This window comes from Rhinoderma darwinii, chromosome 3, assembly GCF_050947455.1.
Source record: "Rhinoderma darwinii isolate aRhiDar2 chromosome 3, aRhiDar2.hap1, whole genome shotgun sequence".
Taxonomy (NCBI): Eukaryota; Metazoa; Chordata; class Amphibia; order Anura; family Rhinodermatidae; genus Rhinoderma; species Rhinoderma darwinii.
In genome coordinates this window covers 384,486,080-384,503,410 of record NC_134689.1, presented here as the reverse complement: position 1 = coordinate 384,503,410, position 17,331 = coordinate 384,486,080, and the positions used below count along the sequence as shown (strand labels likewise).

General features: G+C 44.4%; 1 protein-coding gene across 5 annotated transcripts in view; it reads left to right on the top strand.

Moving 5' to 3' along the window:
• PEBP4 (phosphatidylethanolamine binding protein 4) overlaps positions 1–10,753 on the top strand; it is a 120,882-nt gene extending 110,129 nt beyond the window's left edge. For all 5 annotated transcript variants that reach the window (XM_075858880.1, XM_075858879.1, XM_075858882.1 and 2 more), the window contains exons 5-7: positions 8,183–8,231; positions 9,262–9,378; positions 10,357–10,753. In XM_075858880.1, the coding sequence (XP_075714995.1) occupies positions 8,183–8,231; positions 9,262–9,378; positions 10,357–10,457 (267 nt within the window). In that variant the 3' untranslated portion in view covers positions 10,458–10,753. The remainder of the gene's footprint in view (positions 1–8,182; positions 8,232–9,261; positions 9,379–10,356) is intronic.
• Positions 10,754–17,331: the final 6,578 nt, after the last annotated feature.

Sequence of the window (17,331 nt, the reverse complement as noted above, 5' to 3'; positions counted from 1 at the left end):
GGAGCGGAGTATACAGAATACAGTACAGAGCTGGATACACCATCTCCACTGAAGATAACCTTTCTCACCTTCTCTCTCCTCCTCTTGGGGGGGGTCTTCTTGTCAATCAATCAATCAATCAAAGCAGATAATAGTCAAAGCTTGTACTTTTAAAAGAGTTTCTGCATCATCTAGGGACAATATACCTTACTCTGTAATGCACACCATTGCAGTTACAGACTTGGTATTGCCTAACCTCAATCAGGTAATCCTTTTACTGAACAAAGATGTTCTGCAGCAGCTACACTTTGTTTTAGAAGGCACAATAATTCTCAACCTAAAGTAAATGATGAAGTCCCATAAGTGATATGTGACCTGATCACTCTGCCTTATGTGGTCATGGATTCCTCTGCAACTTGTAATATTCCTATGATTTACAGTAGGTGGGTGCATTATGTAGATATATAAGATCCACACTAGGAGTAGTAGTCCCATGTCTACAGTCCTCTTTGTGGACATATGTTAGACAGAGCAAATAGCTGTGGGACGAGAGGGATGGTGATGATACAGAATTGTCCTGTCCCATATGCGGGAGCAAATCTCGCAGCACCAACCTGACTCATCCCAAAAGCCGAACTCACTGCAGTTACCAAGGGAACCATCAGAATAAGTGATGTGGAGAGTGGGGAGTGCCTCCGAGGGTAATGGAGGGCTGAAAGTAGTCAATAGGGAGTTTTAGCACTATGGTGGATGATTTTAATAGAGCTAGACAGCAGTGTGGTCAGGTAGGATATCTGTTTTGCAGGACTTTGTTCTTCCTCTTGTTTTTGGCACTTGACAGGGCACCTTCTCTTCACCCCTTGTTTCTCCTGTCTCTCCCTGGTACTTTGCTTGCCTCTCCTCACTCTCCCTCTCCCCTGTGTTCTTCTCTCCACTTTCCCTGTCTCCCACGCCTGGTCTTCCTCCTGTTTCTCTTACGTGTCTGAGTGGGAGATTCCTTGTCACACGTGGCCTGGGAGTGGGAGCCTGAAAGAGCTTCCCCAAGATCCAGCTCATCATTATTATACACTGCCCTATACAGCTTACACTTTAATAACCCAGGCAGCCAGCTGTGACTTCTGATTATGAGACAGCTGGATCCAATGTTACATATAGCTTGATCTCTGCCGCTAATATTAGATTATGTGCAGAAGTCCTATCTGGCACTCAGTGATTTACAGTTTATTCTACATGCCCTCTGGCAACTTTAACTACTTCATGACTAAAGTTTTTTTCACTCCATTTTTCACCAGGCCAAATATTAACCTCTGCAAGCCGCAGTGTAAAGTGAACTGTCATCAACTTTCACTTCTCTGTTCTTATTGGCATAAAATACCGCTAACACTTAGTGTATGTGCACACACACTATTTACGTCCGTAATTGACGGACGTATTTCGGCCGCAAGTACCGGACCGAACACAGTGCAGGGAGCCGGGCTCCTAGCATCATACTTATGTACGATGCTAGGAGTCCCTGCCTCTCTGCAGGACAACTGTCCCGTACTGTAATCATGTTTTCAGTACGGGACAGCAGTTCCACGGAGAGGCAGGGACTCCTAGCATCGTACATAAGTATGATGCTAGGAGCCCGGCTCCCTGCACTGTGTTCGGTCCGGTACTTGCGGCCGAAATACGTCCGTCAATTACGGACGTAAATAGTGTGTGTGCACATACCCTTATTAGCAAGTCCAATTTGTGAGCTAAAGTCAGCCATAAAGATACTATAAAAGTCGGCTCAAATACTTTTAATTGGACTATAAAAATGTCAATGTATGTTCAGATCTATGTTTTCCTCAACATCCGTGATTTTTTGGGTGTGAGTCCTGTTAACAATTTGTTTGACCGGTGTAATAATGCTGGTGAAACGCATATGTGCTCCTTCAAAACACCGTTTTACCATTTATACGCTATATTGACAAAAGTATGTAGACACCTGACCATCACACCTATATGAGCTTGTTGAACATCCAAAACCATGGGTGTTAATATGGAGTTGGGCCCCCTTTGTAACTATAAAAGCTTCCACTCCTCTGGGCGCTTTCCACAAGATTTTGGAGTGTCTGTTGGAATTTGTGACCATTCATCCAGAAGAACATTTGTGAGGTCAGACACGGATGTTGGGCGAGAGGCCTGGTTTGCAATCTCCGTTCTAGTTCATCCCAAAGGTGTTTGAGGAGGTTGAGGTCGGGGCTCCGTGCGGCCAGTCAAGTTCTTCCACACCAAACTCCCTCAACCATGTCTTTATGGACCTTGCTTGGTACACCGGGGTACTGTCATGCTGAAACAGAAAAGGGCCGAACCCCAAACTGTTCCCACAAAGTTGGAAGCTACAATTGTCCAAAATGTCTTGGTATGTGGAAGTATTAAGATCTCCGTTCTAGCTCATATCAAAGGTGTTGGATGGGGTTGTGGTCAGGGCTCTGTGCAATCACTCGAGTTCCCCCACACCAAACTCACCGACCATGTCTTTTATGGACCTTGCTTTGTGCACTGGGCACAGTCATGCTGGATCCGGCTGGGATGCCGATCCCCAAACTGTTCCCACAAAGTTGGAAGCTACATTTGTCCGAAATGTCTTTTTATTCTGTAGTATTAACTTTATCCTTCACTGGAAAAAATGTTACAGTAGGCACTATGCATACCGGTAGATCGCGTTCTCATGGCATCTGCCAAACCCAGATTCCCCCATCAGACTGCCAGATAGTGAGATGTCATTCATCGCTCGTATAATGCTGTGGGACAGGACGTTTTTCCTACATCAGTGCCTGGTGTTCAGACTACACTTCCCAGAAAGTAGATCACAAAAGCTAGATCTATGTGGACACTGTGATCGCAAATAATGCTGAGATATTACAACTGTGAAGGCTGCAGATTTGTAAAAACTGCCTTAGACTAGAAAACGGGCAGTAACACGATGTCATGAGCTTGTGTAGTTTGAAAGTCATCATTCAAACTTTTGAATGCGCTCACTTCTATTTAGGTGCACCTTCCTTTTGGGGTCGCCGCTCAGCTCTGCCCAGGATAACTACCGTGCAAATGCCAACGAACAGAAGGCCTCTTTAAGCTCCGACTCTTGGAGACAATAACTGGTTCTGGACCCTTTCAGGGTCTTTTGCTTGAGGGTCAGGGAACATTGGGGGCCCTTTATCCTCTCTGGGCGAGCTTGCGATCCAGGTAAACGCTTTGTTTGCACTTGTGTGAAAACACACTATTTCAGGCTTTCAGTAATCTAAACAAAATGTTTTACATTTACTGACTGCAAGCAGAGATCTTGATAATGGTGATGAATTTTAAAAAAAACAGTATCTTTGCAGAGCTTTTCATCTAACAAGAACACCTTTTTAAGTACATGGGTACAAGCAGGTTAATGTAGTTTTTATAAATTGCTGAACTAATTCTCAGAAATGTAGTCTGTCCCTTTTTACGAAGGGCTTTCCCACAAGCACACCCACACAGCCAGTGTCAGGGATCCCCTGTGTGCCGCATGCTCTGCCCCCTCAGCCCAGCTCTCTCCCACACTTCTGTAACTCCTCTTCACTCATACTCCCGTTCTTTTTTTCTGCAGTAAATTCTTTTCTTACTCCTATCTGTTTTGCTTATCACTTCTACTTCTCATTTTTACTTCCATCGCTTTTTCGCTGTCTATTCGGCATTTTCTCTCATTGCTTTTAAAGTACCACTAAACATTGTGTATTTAAAGGGGTTTTCCCATGAAGGGCATTTATGACTTATCCACTGGATATGTCAGATATGGGTCCCACCTCTTTGAAGCACACCTATCTCTAGAACAGGGCCTCCTAAACCTTCATGGGAAAACCCCTTTAATCGTTACCTAGCCTTTTTAGGTAATTTTTCAGAATAAGTTATCATATGTGTGTACATGAGGAATAACACTATTTCTGCCCATTATATGACTTGTATTCTGCATTTTTAGCATTTTTCCCCTCTGTAGACTCTAATTTTCAGTTATCTCTGAGCTAGTGAGTGGAGCCTAACTGCTATCATGTCTTCTATACACTGCACACATAGGGAAGAGAAAATCCTGCTCCCCAAGCTCTTTGTATCACACCCTCTGGTGCAGCAACATGGAGGAGATTATACAGCAATAATGATCAGTGTAGCTGTCAAACAAAACACTGGGGTTAGATATAACTCTAACCAGAAGCAGCAGTGTCTTTGTCTCGCTGCCTTTCCCTCACTCTGCTCCTCCCTTCCTCTCCCCTCTGCATTGACTTCTATGGGCAGCTGTAACTTGATCCCTCAGTGATTGATATTCCTTCTCATCTCTTAAAGGGGTTGTCCGGGCACGGAACTGTTTTTCATACTGATGACCTATCCACAGGATAGGTCTTCAGTATATGATCTCATAGTTGCCAACATTTGAAAAATGTTTCCAGGGACACTTGGGGTGTGGTATCTTTGGTGGGTGTGTCTTATGGGCGTGGCTTATCTGCTGGGGCGTGGCTCTCTAGAATTTCTGCATACAAATAAACGAACAAAAATTTCTGCACTAGTTTGGCTAACAACTATTTTGGTAGCCAGTATGTCTTTTGGTTTTCCGGTTGTATACAGGCAGGTGATGTCTCACTTTATCACTAGGGCTAGGCGATATGTGCTGACCACTACTGGTAGTGTAAAAACCAGCGTAGATAGTGCCACACTCAGTGCACCTTATAGATGGTGCTCCACACTGCCTCCAGTAGAAAGTGCCACGCACTGCTCCCTGTAGATAATGCCACACACTGCTGCCTGTAGATAATGCCACGCACTGCTCCCTGTAGATCTTGCCACACACTGTTCCTTGTAGATCTTGCCACACACTGTTCCTTGTAGTTATTGCCATGCACTGCTTCCTGTAGATAATTCCACAGTGCCCTCTTTAGATAGTGCCACAGTGCCCCCTCTGTAGATAGTGGCACAGTACCACCTTGTAGATTGGGACACCCAGCCACCTTGTAGATGATGCCACACAGCCCCCCTGTAGATGATGCCACACAGCCCCCCTGTAGATGATGCCACACAGCCCCCCTGTAGATTCCATGCTTTGGCCTGGGATTCCTCTGCTGGAGGAGCCCCTGTTGTCACTGTCCATAGACTGTGACATCAGGGGATCCTCCTGGACCGGAATGATGTCAGGGGCAACCCCAGAGCAGGAGTCCCGGACAGAGCGCTACTAGCACTTTGCCTGGGACCCCAGCTTTGCCCCTGATATCACTGTCCATATATGGAAAGTGATGTCAGAGGATTCCCCAGCCGGAGTCACAGAGCAGATCCGCTTCTAGCACTCTGCCTTGGACTCCTGCTCTGCTCCTGACATCACTGCCCATATATGGACAGTGATGTCAGGGGCTTCCCTCATCCACAGCAGTGCCGCTTCTAGCACTCTACCTGGGACTCCTGCTCTGCTCCTGACATACTGTCCACATATGGACAGTGATGTCAGGGGCTTCCCCAGAGCAGGAGTCTCGGAGCAGAGCACTAGTATAGTCTCTGCTCTGGGACTCCTTCTCTGGGGAAGCCCCTGCCATCACTGTCCATATACGGACAGTGATGTCAGGGGCTCCATCTATGATCAATGCTCTGGCCAGGGATTCCGCTGCAGGAGGTGCCCTGCCCTGACATCACTGCCCTTACATGGACAGTGAAGTCAGGGGCTCCGACTATGAGCGGAATCCGAGGCCAGAGCATCGGCAACGCTTTGGCCCAAGGATTCCGGCGCACCAGGAGGAGTGAATGGCAGAGCAGGAAGCGGATAGTTTCCTGCTCTGCCATAGTATTCAATTGTATCTGTGTCCTGAGGAAGCAGATACAATTGAATGTAGCAGTTGCTGGGACAAGGCAAATTCAGGACTGTTGGCAAGTATGTGATCGGTGGGGGTCCGACACCCGGACCCCGCACTGATCAGCTGTTCTGGATGTTATGCAGTGTTCTGTGCTGGAAACAGATGGCTCTGTATACTGCATAGCGGCTGTGCTGCAGAACTGCAACTCTGCTCTTATTCACTTGAATAGGAGCTAATCTGCAGTACTGCAGCACGGCCGCTATACTGTGACCAGAGCCATCTATTTCTAGCATGGACATCCGAGCCCGGAGGCAGCCGGAGCAGCTGATCAGTTTTAGACACTGAAAACTCAGACTAGGCAGTCAGAAGATGCACCAAATTCATCAAATACCATATGATAAATTTGGTGTATCTAGCTAGACTGCATGATACATTTCGCCTCCTTATACCACTTTTGATTTCACTTAATTTGCGACAGAATTTTAGACCAGATCTTTACCGCAATTGGACATCTTTTTAAGTCATGTTCCCTTTCCGTTAAGCCCCACTTCTTTTCCTAAACTTTTTTTATTAAGTGTTTGGAAAGATGCAAATATCTGTTCTAAAATAAAACATGCATCAAATTGTGTCCCATTTTTTTTAGACATTCTAGGCACAGACACGTTAGTAAATCTGCACCTACTGTATGTCTTTTATGGAGCTTGCTGTGTGCACATATACATGCACAATATGTGGCCCAGGGTTTGTTTGTTTGTTTGTGGCCCGCCATGCTATTCTGAGCACCTACCGAGAATCAGACTGCAATATATTAAGTATATACTATCAGTGTATCATTGGTGTGGGTCCGACACCCTGATCCCGCACCGTTAAGCTTCTCCGGCTATCTCCGGGCACTGGATGTTATTAACACATTATGCAATGTACTTAGCCGGAAGCAGTTGGCTCCATACATAGCATAGCGGGCGGGCTGCCGAACTGCAGCTCTGCTCCTATTTACTTGAATAGGAGCAGAGCTGCAGTACTGCACCTCACTTCTATTCAGTGGCTGGAGCCAACTGCTTCTGGCATGAACGTCCGGTGCTCGGAGGCAGCCGGTGCGGATCCGGGTGTCGGACCCCCACAGATCATGTACTGATGACCTATCCGGTGCATAGGTCATCAGTTGTCCAGTAGTGGACAACCCCTTTAACTCTGATTTGCTGCAAGGCCAGAGACCGGCTGGTTAGGGTATGTTCACACACACTAATTACGGACGTAATTCGGGCGTTTTTGCCCCGAATTACGTCCGAAAAATGCGCCTCGATAGCGTTGACAAACATCTGCCCATTGAAAGCAATGGGCTGACGTTTGTCTGTTCATACGAGGCGTATATTTACGCGCCGCTGTCAAATGACGGCGCGTAAATAGACGCCCGCGTCAAAGAAGTGACCTGTCACTTCTTGGGGCGTAATTGGAGCCGTTATTCATTGACTCCAATGAAAAGCAGCGCCAATTACGCGCGTAATTGACGCGGCGTTCAAGCGCCTGAACATGCCGTTACAGCTGAAATTACGGGGATGTTTTCTCCTGAAAACATCCCCGTAATTTCAGCCGTTACGGACGCTGTCGTGTGAACATACCCTCATAGTAACACCAACCGCATTTAGGCTAGGGTTATGCTTTTGTCTGTTGCTTGCAGCCACATATGTGATGCCACAGCTGTGGGATGGTCCACTGTTACCATGGGGCATTCAAGCAGGGCCACATTTCATCTCACCTATTTGTAGATAGATACGACATACGGCTTTTGCTACAACAGGATGAGATCACATTTGATCCTGTCACCATCTAGCTTTGTATATATTAGGCCCTGTTCACGCAGCGTGTATTTGGCGCGTAAAACGTGCCAAAAACAAGTAAAAGCACATGATATAAGCTTCCCATTGACATCAATAGGAAAGTGCACCGCGATACAGTGTGTTCAAGAAAGACATCGCGTAAAAAAAGAAGCGTCGGGTCAATTCTTTGGCACATAAAGCACGCCAAAAATGCGCCTGTTTCCCATAGTCAATTGGAGTCTTAACTACGCACCAAAAACACACTCCAAAAGCACGCACAAAACTCGTCAAAAACACAACGGGAAAAAAAAGTCAAACACGTCTGTAGTTTAAAAAGTGCTTTACAAAAATGCTAGCGTTTTTGATACATTTACACAACGATTTTTTTTTATTTGAGCACCGTGTGAACAAGGCCTTATGTTGAAATTTTATTTGTGACCTCCTTTTAATAGTGCAAGCTGGTGTGGTTCTCTGTCCAAAAACTGTTGTGTTTCCCTGTTTTAAACCAACATCTACTCCGGAACACAAATTATTCAGCTCCTCATATTGTCTATTTTTTTTCAGGGTCAGGATCTTCTGTCTGGACAAAGTCTTAAAGGAAGAGTAATAACAGGTAAATCTGGATGGTGAAGAAAACCTCTGGATGGAACACAATGTGGGAGATTTATCAAAACTGGTAATCGCAAAAAGTGGTGCAGTTGCCTATAGCAACCGATCCGATTTCAGTTACCAATTTTCAGGGGGCCATTGGAAACTGAAAGCTGCAACCACTTAGCATGTAATAGTTCATGGTGCCACCACTTTTGCTCTTGATCTGGCAGGCACCTGAACATATTCTAGATTTGCTTTCAGAAATGATTGTCCTATGACACCATGATCTCCAGCCTGCCAGAACAGCGATTATTGTGGTGCCTTATTTCAGTGATACTTGCAGGTACTACAAGAAGGTGAAGGAGGAACTGGGGATCAGATAAAACTGTTGCTTTGAATGTAACTTTTAACCCCTTCCCAACATCTACCGCGTATATATGGCAGAGGTCGGGTGGGGTAGTATGGAGCGGGCCCACGGGCTGAGCCCACTCCATAAGTTTAGCATGGAGGCTGTTTAAAACAGCCGACACTTCAATGCAATAAGTGGGATCCCACTCGTTTAACACCTTGAAACAGCGGTCAAAAGCGACTGTGGCATCTAAGCCGTTAGAAACGGGGCGGGCCCCCTGGGACATTGCATCGGCCATCCATGTGCTCCTATTAATCCCTGCTAGCTTAAAAATAAAATAGCATAACTGGTATCGCCATTTCCGTAACGTTGGAACTATTACAATATAACATTATTTAACATCGCCGTACATCACTCGGTCTGCACACATGCCCGTGTTCGTCTATGTGACAGTCAGATGGTAGTACTTTCCGTTATCCATAGTCCTCACCACATGTCTTTTTCGTGGCATTGTTTTCACTTTTGTTGATGCACTTGCTGTATTGCATGTCTTCTAATCATTGTATACCTGTAGATGTATATTTGTGCTTCGATGTGCTTTCATCAACAGCATCTGCATATATGTTCTATATGTCTGGTAAACTTTCTGTTCAACTCTGACGCCTCTACAGGACTCTAATCTAAGACGTATTTTTCTAATCAGATTACAATGGTCCCTCACCCCCTGCAAACACTGGATATCATCGATATGAAATCCGTCTGTATCTGCAGCCTCCAGGTTCCTCTCCTACTCTTCTGTCTTCTGAGGAGAAATTTCGAGGTACGTTATCTCCTCAGTAACTGAATCAAAGTACCTGTAAGGATTAGAATTTACTACTACACTCACTCTTCCGAATATACATACGGTCAGGATTTTTCTGCTGTCCGCTGGTCTGGGGTACCAGTGGGAGAATAGAGACTGTGTAGAGCTGTGACCTTGCGTGCGGATGTATGGGTAGGGAGCTCAACTTTTTTTTTAATGAGGATGGCAAAAGGGTAATGCCAAAAATCCATTGCTCATCGATTTCTTAAGAAATCGCAAGACAGGAAATTAAATTGAGTAATTTTTTGGGGTTCACTTTTTAAAGGAAAGTTGTTGCGCATTGGTCCCATAATAAAGAGGTGATGAAGCAGTTATGTTCAGGACTATTAGAGGCTCTTGTAGGAACAAAACAATCCAGGCTTTAACAACGCCCACCTGTGCGCTGCCCCATTAATCTTTTGTGCTTCTGCCATAATATTAATTGAATTTCCTGAAAAATGCAGGGATGGCAAAAAAGTGTATTATCCCCACCACACTCTCCGTTTCTTCTGTCTGAGGTAACAATATTAACCCCTTCTACGCTCTACGTATACTGTATGTCAAGTTAATGGGTGACCATGCATCCATGGTTGCACGGAGTCCTCCAGTGTGAGAGACACTCTTGCTGAGCGTTCAGAGAATGGGACCCTTCCTCTATGACGTCTAAACAACTATAAATAAAAAGCAAGTCTATGGTAAAATATAAAATGCACTACATGCAACTGCCTGTTGGTTTGTGGCCTTTTTTGTTGCTTTTTTTATGGTCGTTGAAATGAAAGTCCAACCATGTGATGTATGGACATGCCCAGTGAACCAGAGTTGTAGCTGTTCTTATGGAGAAGCTCTATGTTCTGGGTCATAGAAGGAGGTCCTGGACCGGGGCATATGGACAGGGGTTGTCCTCATGAAACAACCCATTTAATAAGGTCAAGATGCTAATATTCTCCTCTGTTCCAGGTAACTTTGACCTTGATTCATTCACATTGCGCTTCCGCTTCGGAAAACCAGTGGCCACCACTCAGTTCATGGCCCAGAATCCCCAACAAAAGGATCTTTAAAAGTTACAAGCAATGATGACATCACATCTGCTTACATCACTGCTGCTGTGTAACAAAGCTACTGTTCATTTCATCCAGCAAACCTAATGTAAACCTATGTGTGATGATGCACTTTTGAGACTACATGTTAGAGGATAGTACATAAAATAATATACGTGTACTGATATTGCAGAACTGAATTTGCCAGAACATTTGTGATTAATGTTGTTGGTTAATGATTCTTTCTATTCTGGTGTATTTATTTACATCAGACGGTCATGTCCTGTCAAATACAATAAAATGTTCTTTGCCTTTTGTCTTATAGTCTTGTTCCTTTTTTTAAAAAAAATAAAAATTACACTTATTCAATAATAATCGTTCAATGTTCTGGCATGTGCTAGGATATGTCATAACATTCAGGGGTTTCGACATCTGTGATCTGCTTTTTCCTGCACTACACTCGCTGTGCTGGGAATTGCAACGCCACTCCATTTAGGTGAATGAGCTTTGTTGCAGGTGCCTGCACAGTGAGTCGCCAGGAGCGCTGCTGTGCAAAGAAAATGAGAGAGAGCAAGCAAAACGGGACCTGAAGTTCCCTAACATGTTATAGGCATTTGTAGGGCACAAAATGCATTGGACACCCAGACACCACAAATACTTCAAGTAATAGCAAGGGCATCTACAGTGTCTGAACCAAGCCTACGCTACAAGGAGACACACGGAGTGGTGACCAAGTCATAATGTTGTTTCTTGAAGGTCCCTTGAACTGTAAGAAAATTTTATTTGACCAATATTATGCACTGTATAAGGGGTGGAGGTCCACTCACAGGGCATCATTCAACTTAAAGGGGTTCTGTAGTTTAGACAATCGCTACTTGTTAGAATGGTCCTTTCACAATAAGCTGATCACAGTGTCCCCCTGCTGGGAACCCCAGGTATCAGCTTTAATGTGTGGGAAAACCGGGTATTAAAGAGGCTCTGTCACCAGATTCTCAAATCCCTATCTCCTATTGCATGTGATCGGCGCTGCAATGTAGATAACAGTAACGTTTTTTGTTTTTTTTTAAAACCATTCATTTTTGGCCAAGTTATGAGCTATTTTATATATATATATGCAAATGAGGTTTGAAATGGACAATTGGGCGTTTTTTTTCCGTTATGTCCAACTGGGCATGTATTGTGTTTTTAACTGGGCGTGTTTACGTGTATGACGCTGACCAATCAGTGACCAGTCAGCATCATACACTCCTCTACATTTATTTACACAGCAGCGATGTGCAGCCGCATACACAGAGATTAACGTTAATCAAGTGTCCTGATAATGAATACACATGAAATCCAGCCTGGACGTCATGTGTATTCAGAATCCTGACACTTCTGAATCTTTTCTGTGAGATTTCCAACAAGTGAAACGAAATCTCCTTTACCGCCGTAATCTCGCGTGATTTCGTTTCCCTTGCTAGAAATCTCAAAGAAAAGAGTCAGAAGTGTCAGGATTCTGAATACACATGACGTCCAGGCTGGATTTCATGTGTATTCATTATCAGGACACTTGATTAACGTTAATCTCTGTGTATGTGGCTGCACATCGTTGCTGTGTAAATCAATGTAGAGGAGTGTATGATGCTGACTGGTCACTGATTGGTCAGCGTCATACACGTAAACACGCCCAGTTAAAAACACAATACACGCCCAGTTGGACATAACGAAAAAAAAACGCCCAGTTGTCCATGTCAAACCTCATTTGCATATATATATAAAATAGCTCATAACTTGGCCAAAAATGAACGTTTTAAAAAAAAAAAACACGTTACTGTTATCTACATTGCAGCGCCGATCACATGCAATAGGAGATAGGGATTTGAGAATCTGGTGACAGAGCCTCTTTAAGTGTTCAATTTCCCTGCAGCGCCACCACAGGGGAGATTAAGCATTACACAATGCCTATTCATATCGATGTGTTGTCTGTGTAATGCAGGAGAGGACAGGTCTTCACTCTCCACTCTGATGCTAATACAAGAAAAGCAGGGCCAAAACGCAGGTCCATGGGTAACAACCATGAAATAACGTTGCCTAATACTCTGTAGCAATCCATTTTTTACAAAACTATCTAATGCGGACAATAGTACGGGTATGTTCACACGGCAACACCAAATACGTCTGAAATTACGGAGCTGTTTTCAGGCGAAAACAGCTCCTGAATTTCAGACGTTTTGACAAGTGCACGCGTTTTTCGTGGCGTCTTTTATGGACGTAATTCAAACTGGTTTTCATTGGAGTCAATGAAAAACGGCTCCAATTACGTCCCAAGAAGTAACATGCACTTCTTTGAGGTGGGCATCTTTTTACGCGCCGTCTTTTGACAGCGGCGCGTAAGAAAAAAGCCCGTCTGCACAGAACAGCGTAAGACCCATTGAATTCAATGGTCAGATGTTTGCAGACGGTTTGGAGCCGTTTGTTCGGGCGTAATACGAGGCGTAAAACACCTGAATTACGTCAGTAAATAGGGCGTGTGAACATGCCCTAAATAGCATCTGACACGCTAAGCGCACTCTGGAAATGTCACTTTCCTTATTTAGAGAGAAATTACTAGTTGAGTTTGGTTAAGTGAAGCTCCACCTTTTAAATTAAGCTTGGCTTTTTGAGCCTCAATATGCATAGTAAATTAATAAGTAATTTTATCTTCCGAAACTATTTAGCTTACTTCTTCGTACATAATACCATACAATATGAAAAAAATCTTCTGCTGATTGGACACTGTTAACAAGTAGGCTAGCTGCTACTGGCTGATCTTTTCATGGATTGTGTGTGTCTTCATTTACTACTTTCCATGCATCATGCATGTGATGGTTCATTAACGCCTTGAAAGGGTTTTTCCCTATCGCCCTATGACAGCACCCATGGAGAGACCGCCTCCTCCGGACAGGAAACCGGAACTAGGATTAATTTAAAAGGAGGGGACACCCCCATCATCCCTAGTACTGTTGCCTGTCCTTTGGATAAAAGTACAGACAATTTTTAGGGTTCAAAGGTTCCTGAGAGCAGCCTGTAGACTCAGCCCCTCTTTAAAAGTATAATCCCCTCCTTGGGATCTCAATACCGCTTTATCAGCTCTCACTGAGCCTCCTTTTGAACCCATTAAAGAAATATCTGTTAAGAATCTTTCACTTAAAGAGGCTCTGTCACCAGATTTTGCAACCCCTATCTGCTATTGCAGCAGATAGGCGCTGCAATGTAGATTACAGTAACGTTTTTATTTTTAAAAAACGAGCATTTTTGGCCAAGTTATGACCATTTTTGTAGTTATGCAAATGAGGCTTGCAAAAGTCCAAGTGGGTGTGTTTAAAAGTCCAAGTGGGCGTGTATTATGTGCGTACATCGGGGCGTTTTTAATACTTTTACTAGCTGGGCGCTCTGATGAGAAGTATCATCCACTTCTCTTCAGAACGCCCAGCTTCTGGCAGTGCAGATCTGTGACGTCACTCACAGGTCCTGCATCGTGTCGGACACATCGGCACCAGAGGCTTCAGTTGATTCTGCAGCAGCCTCGGCGTTAGCAGGTAAGTCAATGTAGCTACTTACCTGCAAATGCTGATGCTGCTGCAGAATCAACTGAAGCCTCTGGTGCCGATGTGTCCTCGCTCGTCTGACACGATGCAGGACCTGTGAGTGACGTCACAGCAGTGATCAGGCAGAAGCTGGGCGTTCTGAAGAGAAGTGGATGATACTTCTCATCAGAACGCCCAGCTAGTAAAAGTAGTAAAAACACCCCGATGTACGCACATAATACACGCCCACTTGGACTTTTACTTTTAAACACACCCACTTGGACTTTTGCAAGCCTCATTTGCATAACTACAAAAATGGTCATAACTTGGCCAAAAATGCTCGTTTTTTAAAAATAAAAACGTTACTGTAATCTACATTGCAGCGCCTATCTGCTGCAATAGCAGATAGGGGTTGCAAAATCTGGTGACAGAGCCTCTTTAAGTTGGCTTTTCTCCTGGCAATCACTTCAGCTAGAAGAGTGGGGGAGATCGGGGCTTTTACCATAAATAGGCCATATACTAACATTCTGGAGGATAGTTATAATATCTCCTGATCTGTCCTTTCTCCTAAAGTTGTCACAGATTTTCATAGATCTCAAGAAATAGTGTTACCCTCCTTCTGTGCAAATCCCAAAAATAAGAAAGAGGAGGAATTTCACAACACAAGTGGTCCATTTCTTTGGGTAAAACGCCACCTTTAGGGTTTTGTGCACATTCCACTTTCTCAGTAGCTACTTCTTGGGCAGAAAGAGCATGAGCTTCTATTGAACAGATTTGTAAAGCGGCCACATGGAGTTTCCCCGCGTACTTTAAGCTCTATAGGCTTCAGCTCTCATCAAATAAAGAACTGGCCTTTGGTAGGAAAGTTTTGCAGTCAGTAGTCCCACCCTATACGATCTAGTCTAATCTCCATGGGTGCGGTCATAGGGCAAATCAAAATTACCAGTAATTGTTTTTTCTTGAGCCCATGACAGCACCTGCCAATTCCCACCCACATTTTTGCTTATAATAGCTATTAATAGAGGTGTGTAAAAATATAATATAAGAGATAGTAGAAAAATTTACAAAAAAAAAGTAATCATGAATTTAGTCCTCGGTTCTTGCCAACAACTGGGGGTGATCCCTCCTTTTTAAATGAATTCTAGTTCCTGTTTCCTGTCCAGAGGAGGAGGAGGCGGTTTCTCCATGGCTGCTGTCATGGGCTCAAGAAAAAACAATTACTGGTAAGTAATTTTGATTTGCCCTATGACAGCACCCATGGAGATTAGACTAGATAGTATAGGTGGGACTACTGCCTGCAAAACTTTAAGTAATTTTGATATTCCGTCAGGATAACCCTTTTTGCATATGCTCTATTAGGACATACAGACTTCATGAAGGGACTCCTCCATCTATCAGCCTGACCAAAGAGTGTAAGCAAAGAATGGCTCCAACTCTGGAGGACTAAGGGTATGTGCACACGCAGTGTTTTCAGCCGTTTTTCGGGCCGTAAACGTCCCGAAAAACGGCTGAAAGGTCGAAAGCAGAACGCCTCCAAACATCTTCCCATTCATTTCAATGGGAAATACGGCATTCTGTTCCGACGGGGCGTTTTTTTACGACTCGTTTTCCAGAAAGTGCACGTAAAAAGACGCCCACGAAAGGTAAGTGCATGTCACTTCTTCGGACGTTTTTGGAGCTGTTTTTCATTGACTCTATAGAAAAACAGCTCCAAAAACGGCCACGAAAAACGCAAGTTTGATAAAAAAACTTCTGAAAATCAGGAGCTGTTTTCCCTTGAAAACAGCTCCGTATTTTCAGACGTTTTTTGCTTAGTGTGTGAACATACCCTCACCATAATTATGTATTACATGGTCTCCCATCCATTTAGGAGAATTGTGCAGCCACATCGGCGATAGCCGCTGATTGCAGGAAGTTCCAGCTGCCAGATCTGCAGTGACGATGCGGGTTTGCATTTATAAAAGGCATTGTACTGATGGACACCATAATCAATAATGGCAGAGGTCCTCACTTTGATGTAAAAATGGGAAGCCTAGTAATGCGATCACCAGGGGTTCTCTACTTATACAAGAATTTTGGGTGCCTTGAAAAGACCAAAGAGCTATCCTGATATGGTCACAAATCAACAACACAAGCGAATATAGGAAACTTTGTAATTTATCTTATTAAAGCGAAATGCCTGTTTCTCCACTTATCAGGCATCCCCCCCAACTTAAGGCCCCATGCACACGACAGCAAAAAACCTCCGTTTTTGCGGACCGCAATTGCGGTCCGCAAAAACGGAGCCATTCACTTTCATTGAACGTAGCACTACGGAAGGGTGTCAGTGCCGTGGAAATGTTCCGGGAATTATAGAACATGTCCGTTCTTTCGCATTTTGCGGGCCGTGCTCCCATACTTTGTATGGGAGCACGGCCCGAAAATGCGGCTGTCAGTCAGCGGCCGGCCGTGCCCGCAATCGCGGGCCGTGATTGCGGGCACGGTCGTGTGCATGGGGCCTAAGACAAGATGGCTCAGAGTGATCAGGTTACAGCTGCCAATAGAAGCCTATGGAGAGGGGAGAAGGGAACAGGAGCAGAGTGAGCGAGGCAAAGAGACACACAGAGATGCTGCCTTTCACAATTTTATATATTTAAATCAGCTTTAGGGCTTATTCAGACGAACGTATAATACGTCCATGCAACGCGCGTGATTTTCACGTGCGTCTCACGGACCTATGTTACTCAATGGGGCCGTTCAGACTGTCAGTGATTTTCACGCAGCGTTTGTCCGCTGCGTAAAACTCACAACATGTCCTATCTTTGCCCGTTTTTCGTGCATCACGCACCCATCGAAGAGAATGGGTGCGTGAAAACCGTGCACAGCACACGGACGCACTTCCGTGTGCCACGCGCTACAGTAGTCAAAACTATGAATGAAGACAGAAAAGCACCACATGCTTTTTCTGTTTACAAACATAAAAACAGTGTCATAATGATGGCGGCTGCGCGAAAATCACGCAGCCACGCATCATATGACACACGGAGCTTTTATGGACCTTTTGCGCTCGCAAAACGCCACGTTTTTTTGCACGCGCAAAACGCACACGCTTGTGTGAATCCGGCCTTAGGCTGTATTGTTTATATCCTGATCTTTGTTTACAATATTTCACGCATGCGCAATTAAAGCAATTTAATTGCGGATGCGCATTAAAAGTCTGTTCATTGCAGCTGCGCTTTTAAATACAATTAATTGCGCCTGCGCAAAATAATATTATTATTTGAGCATTCTAGATTCCGCTTCCCTTCTGCCATACACCCGTGTACGAGGCATCCAATTGGTCTAACGCTTCCTCAATACCCGCCCTC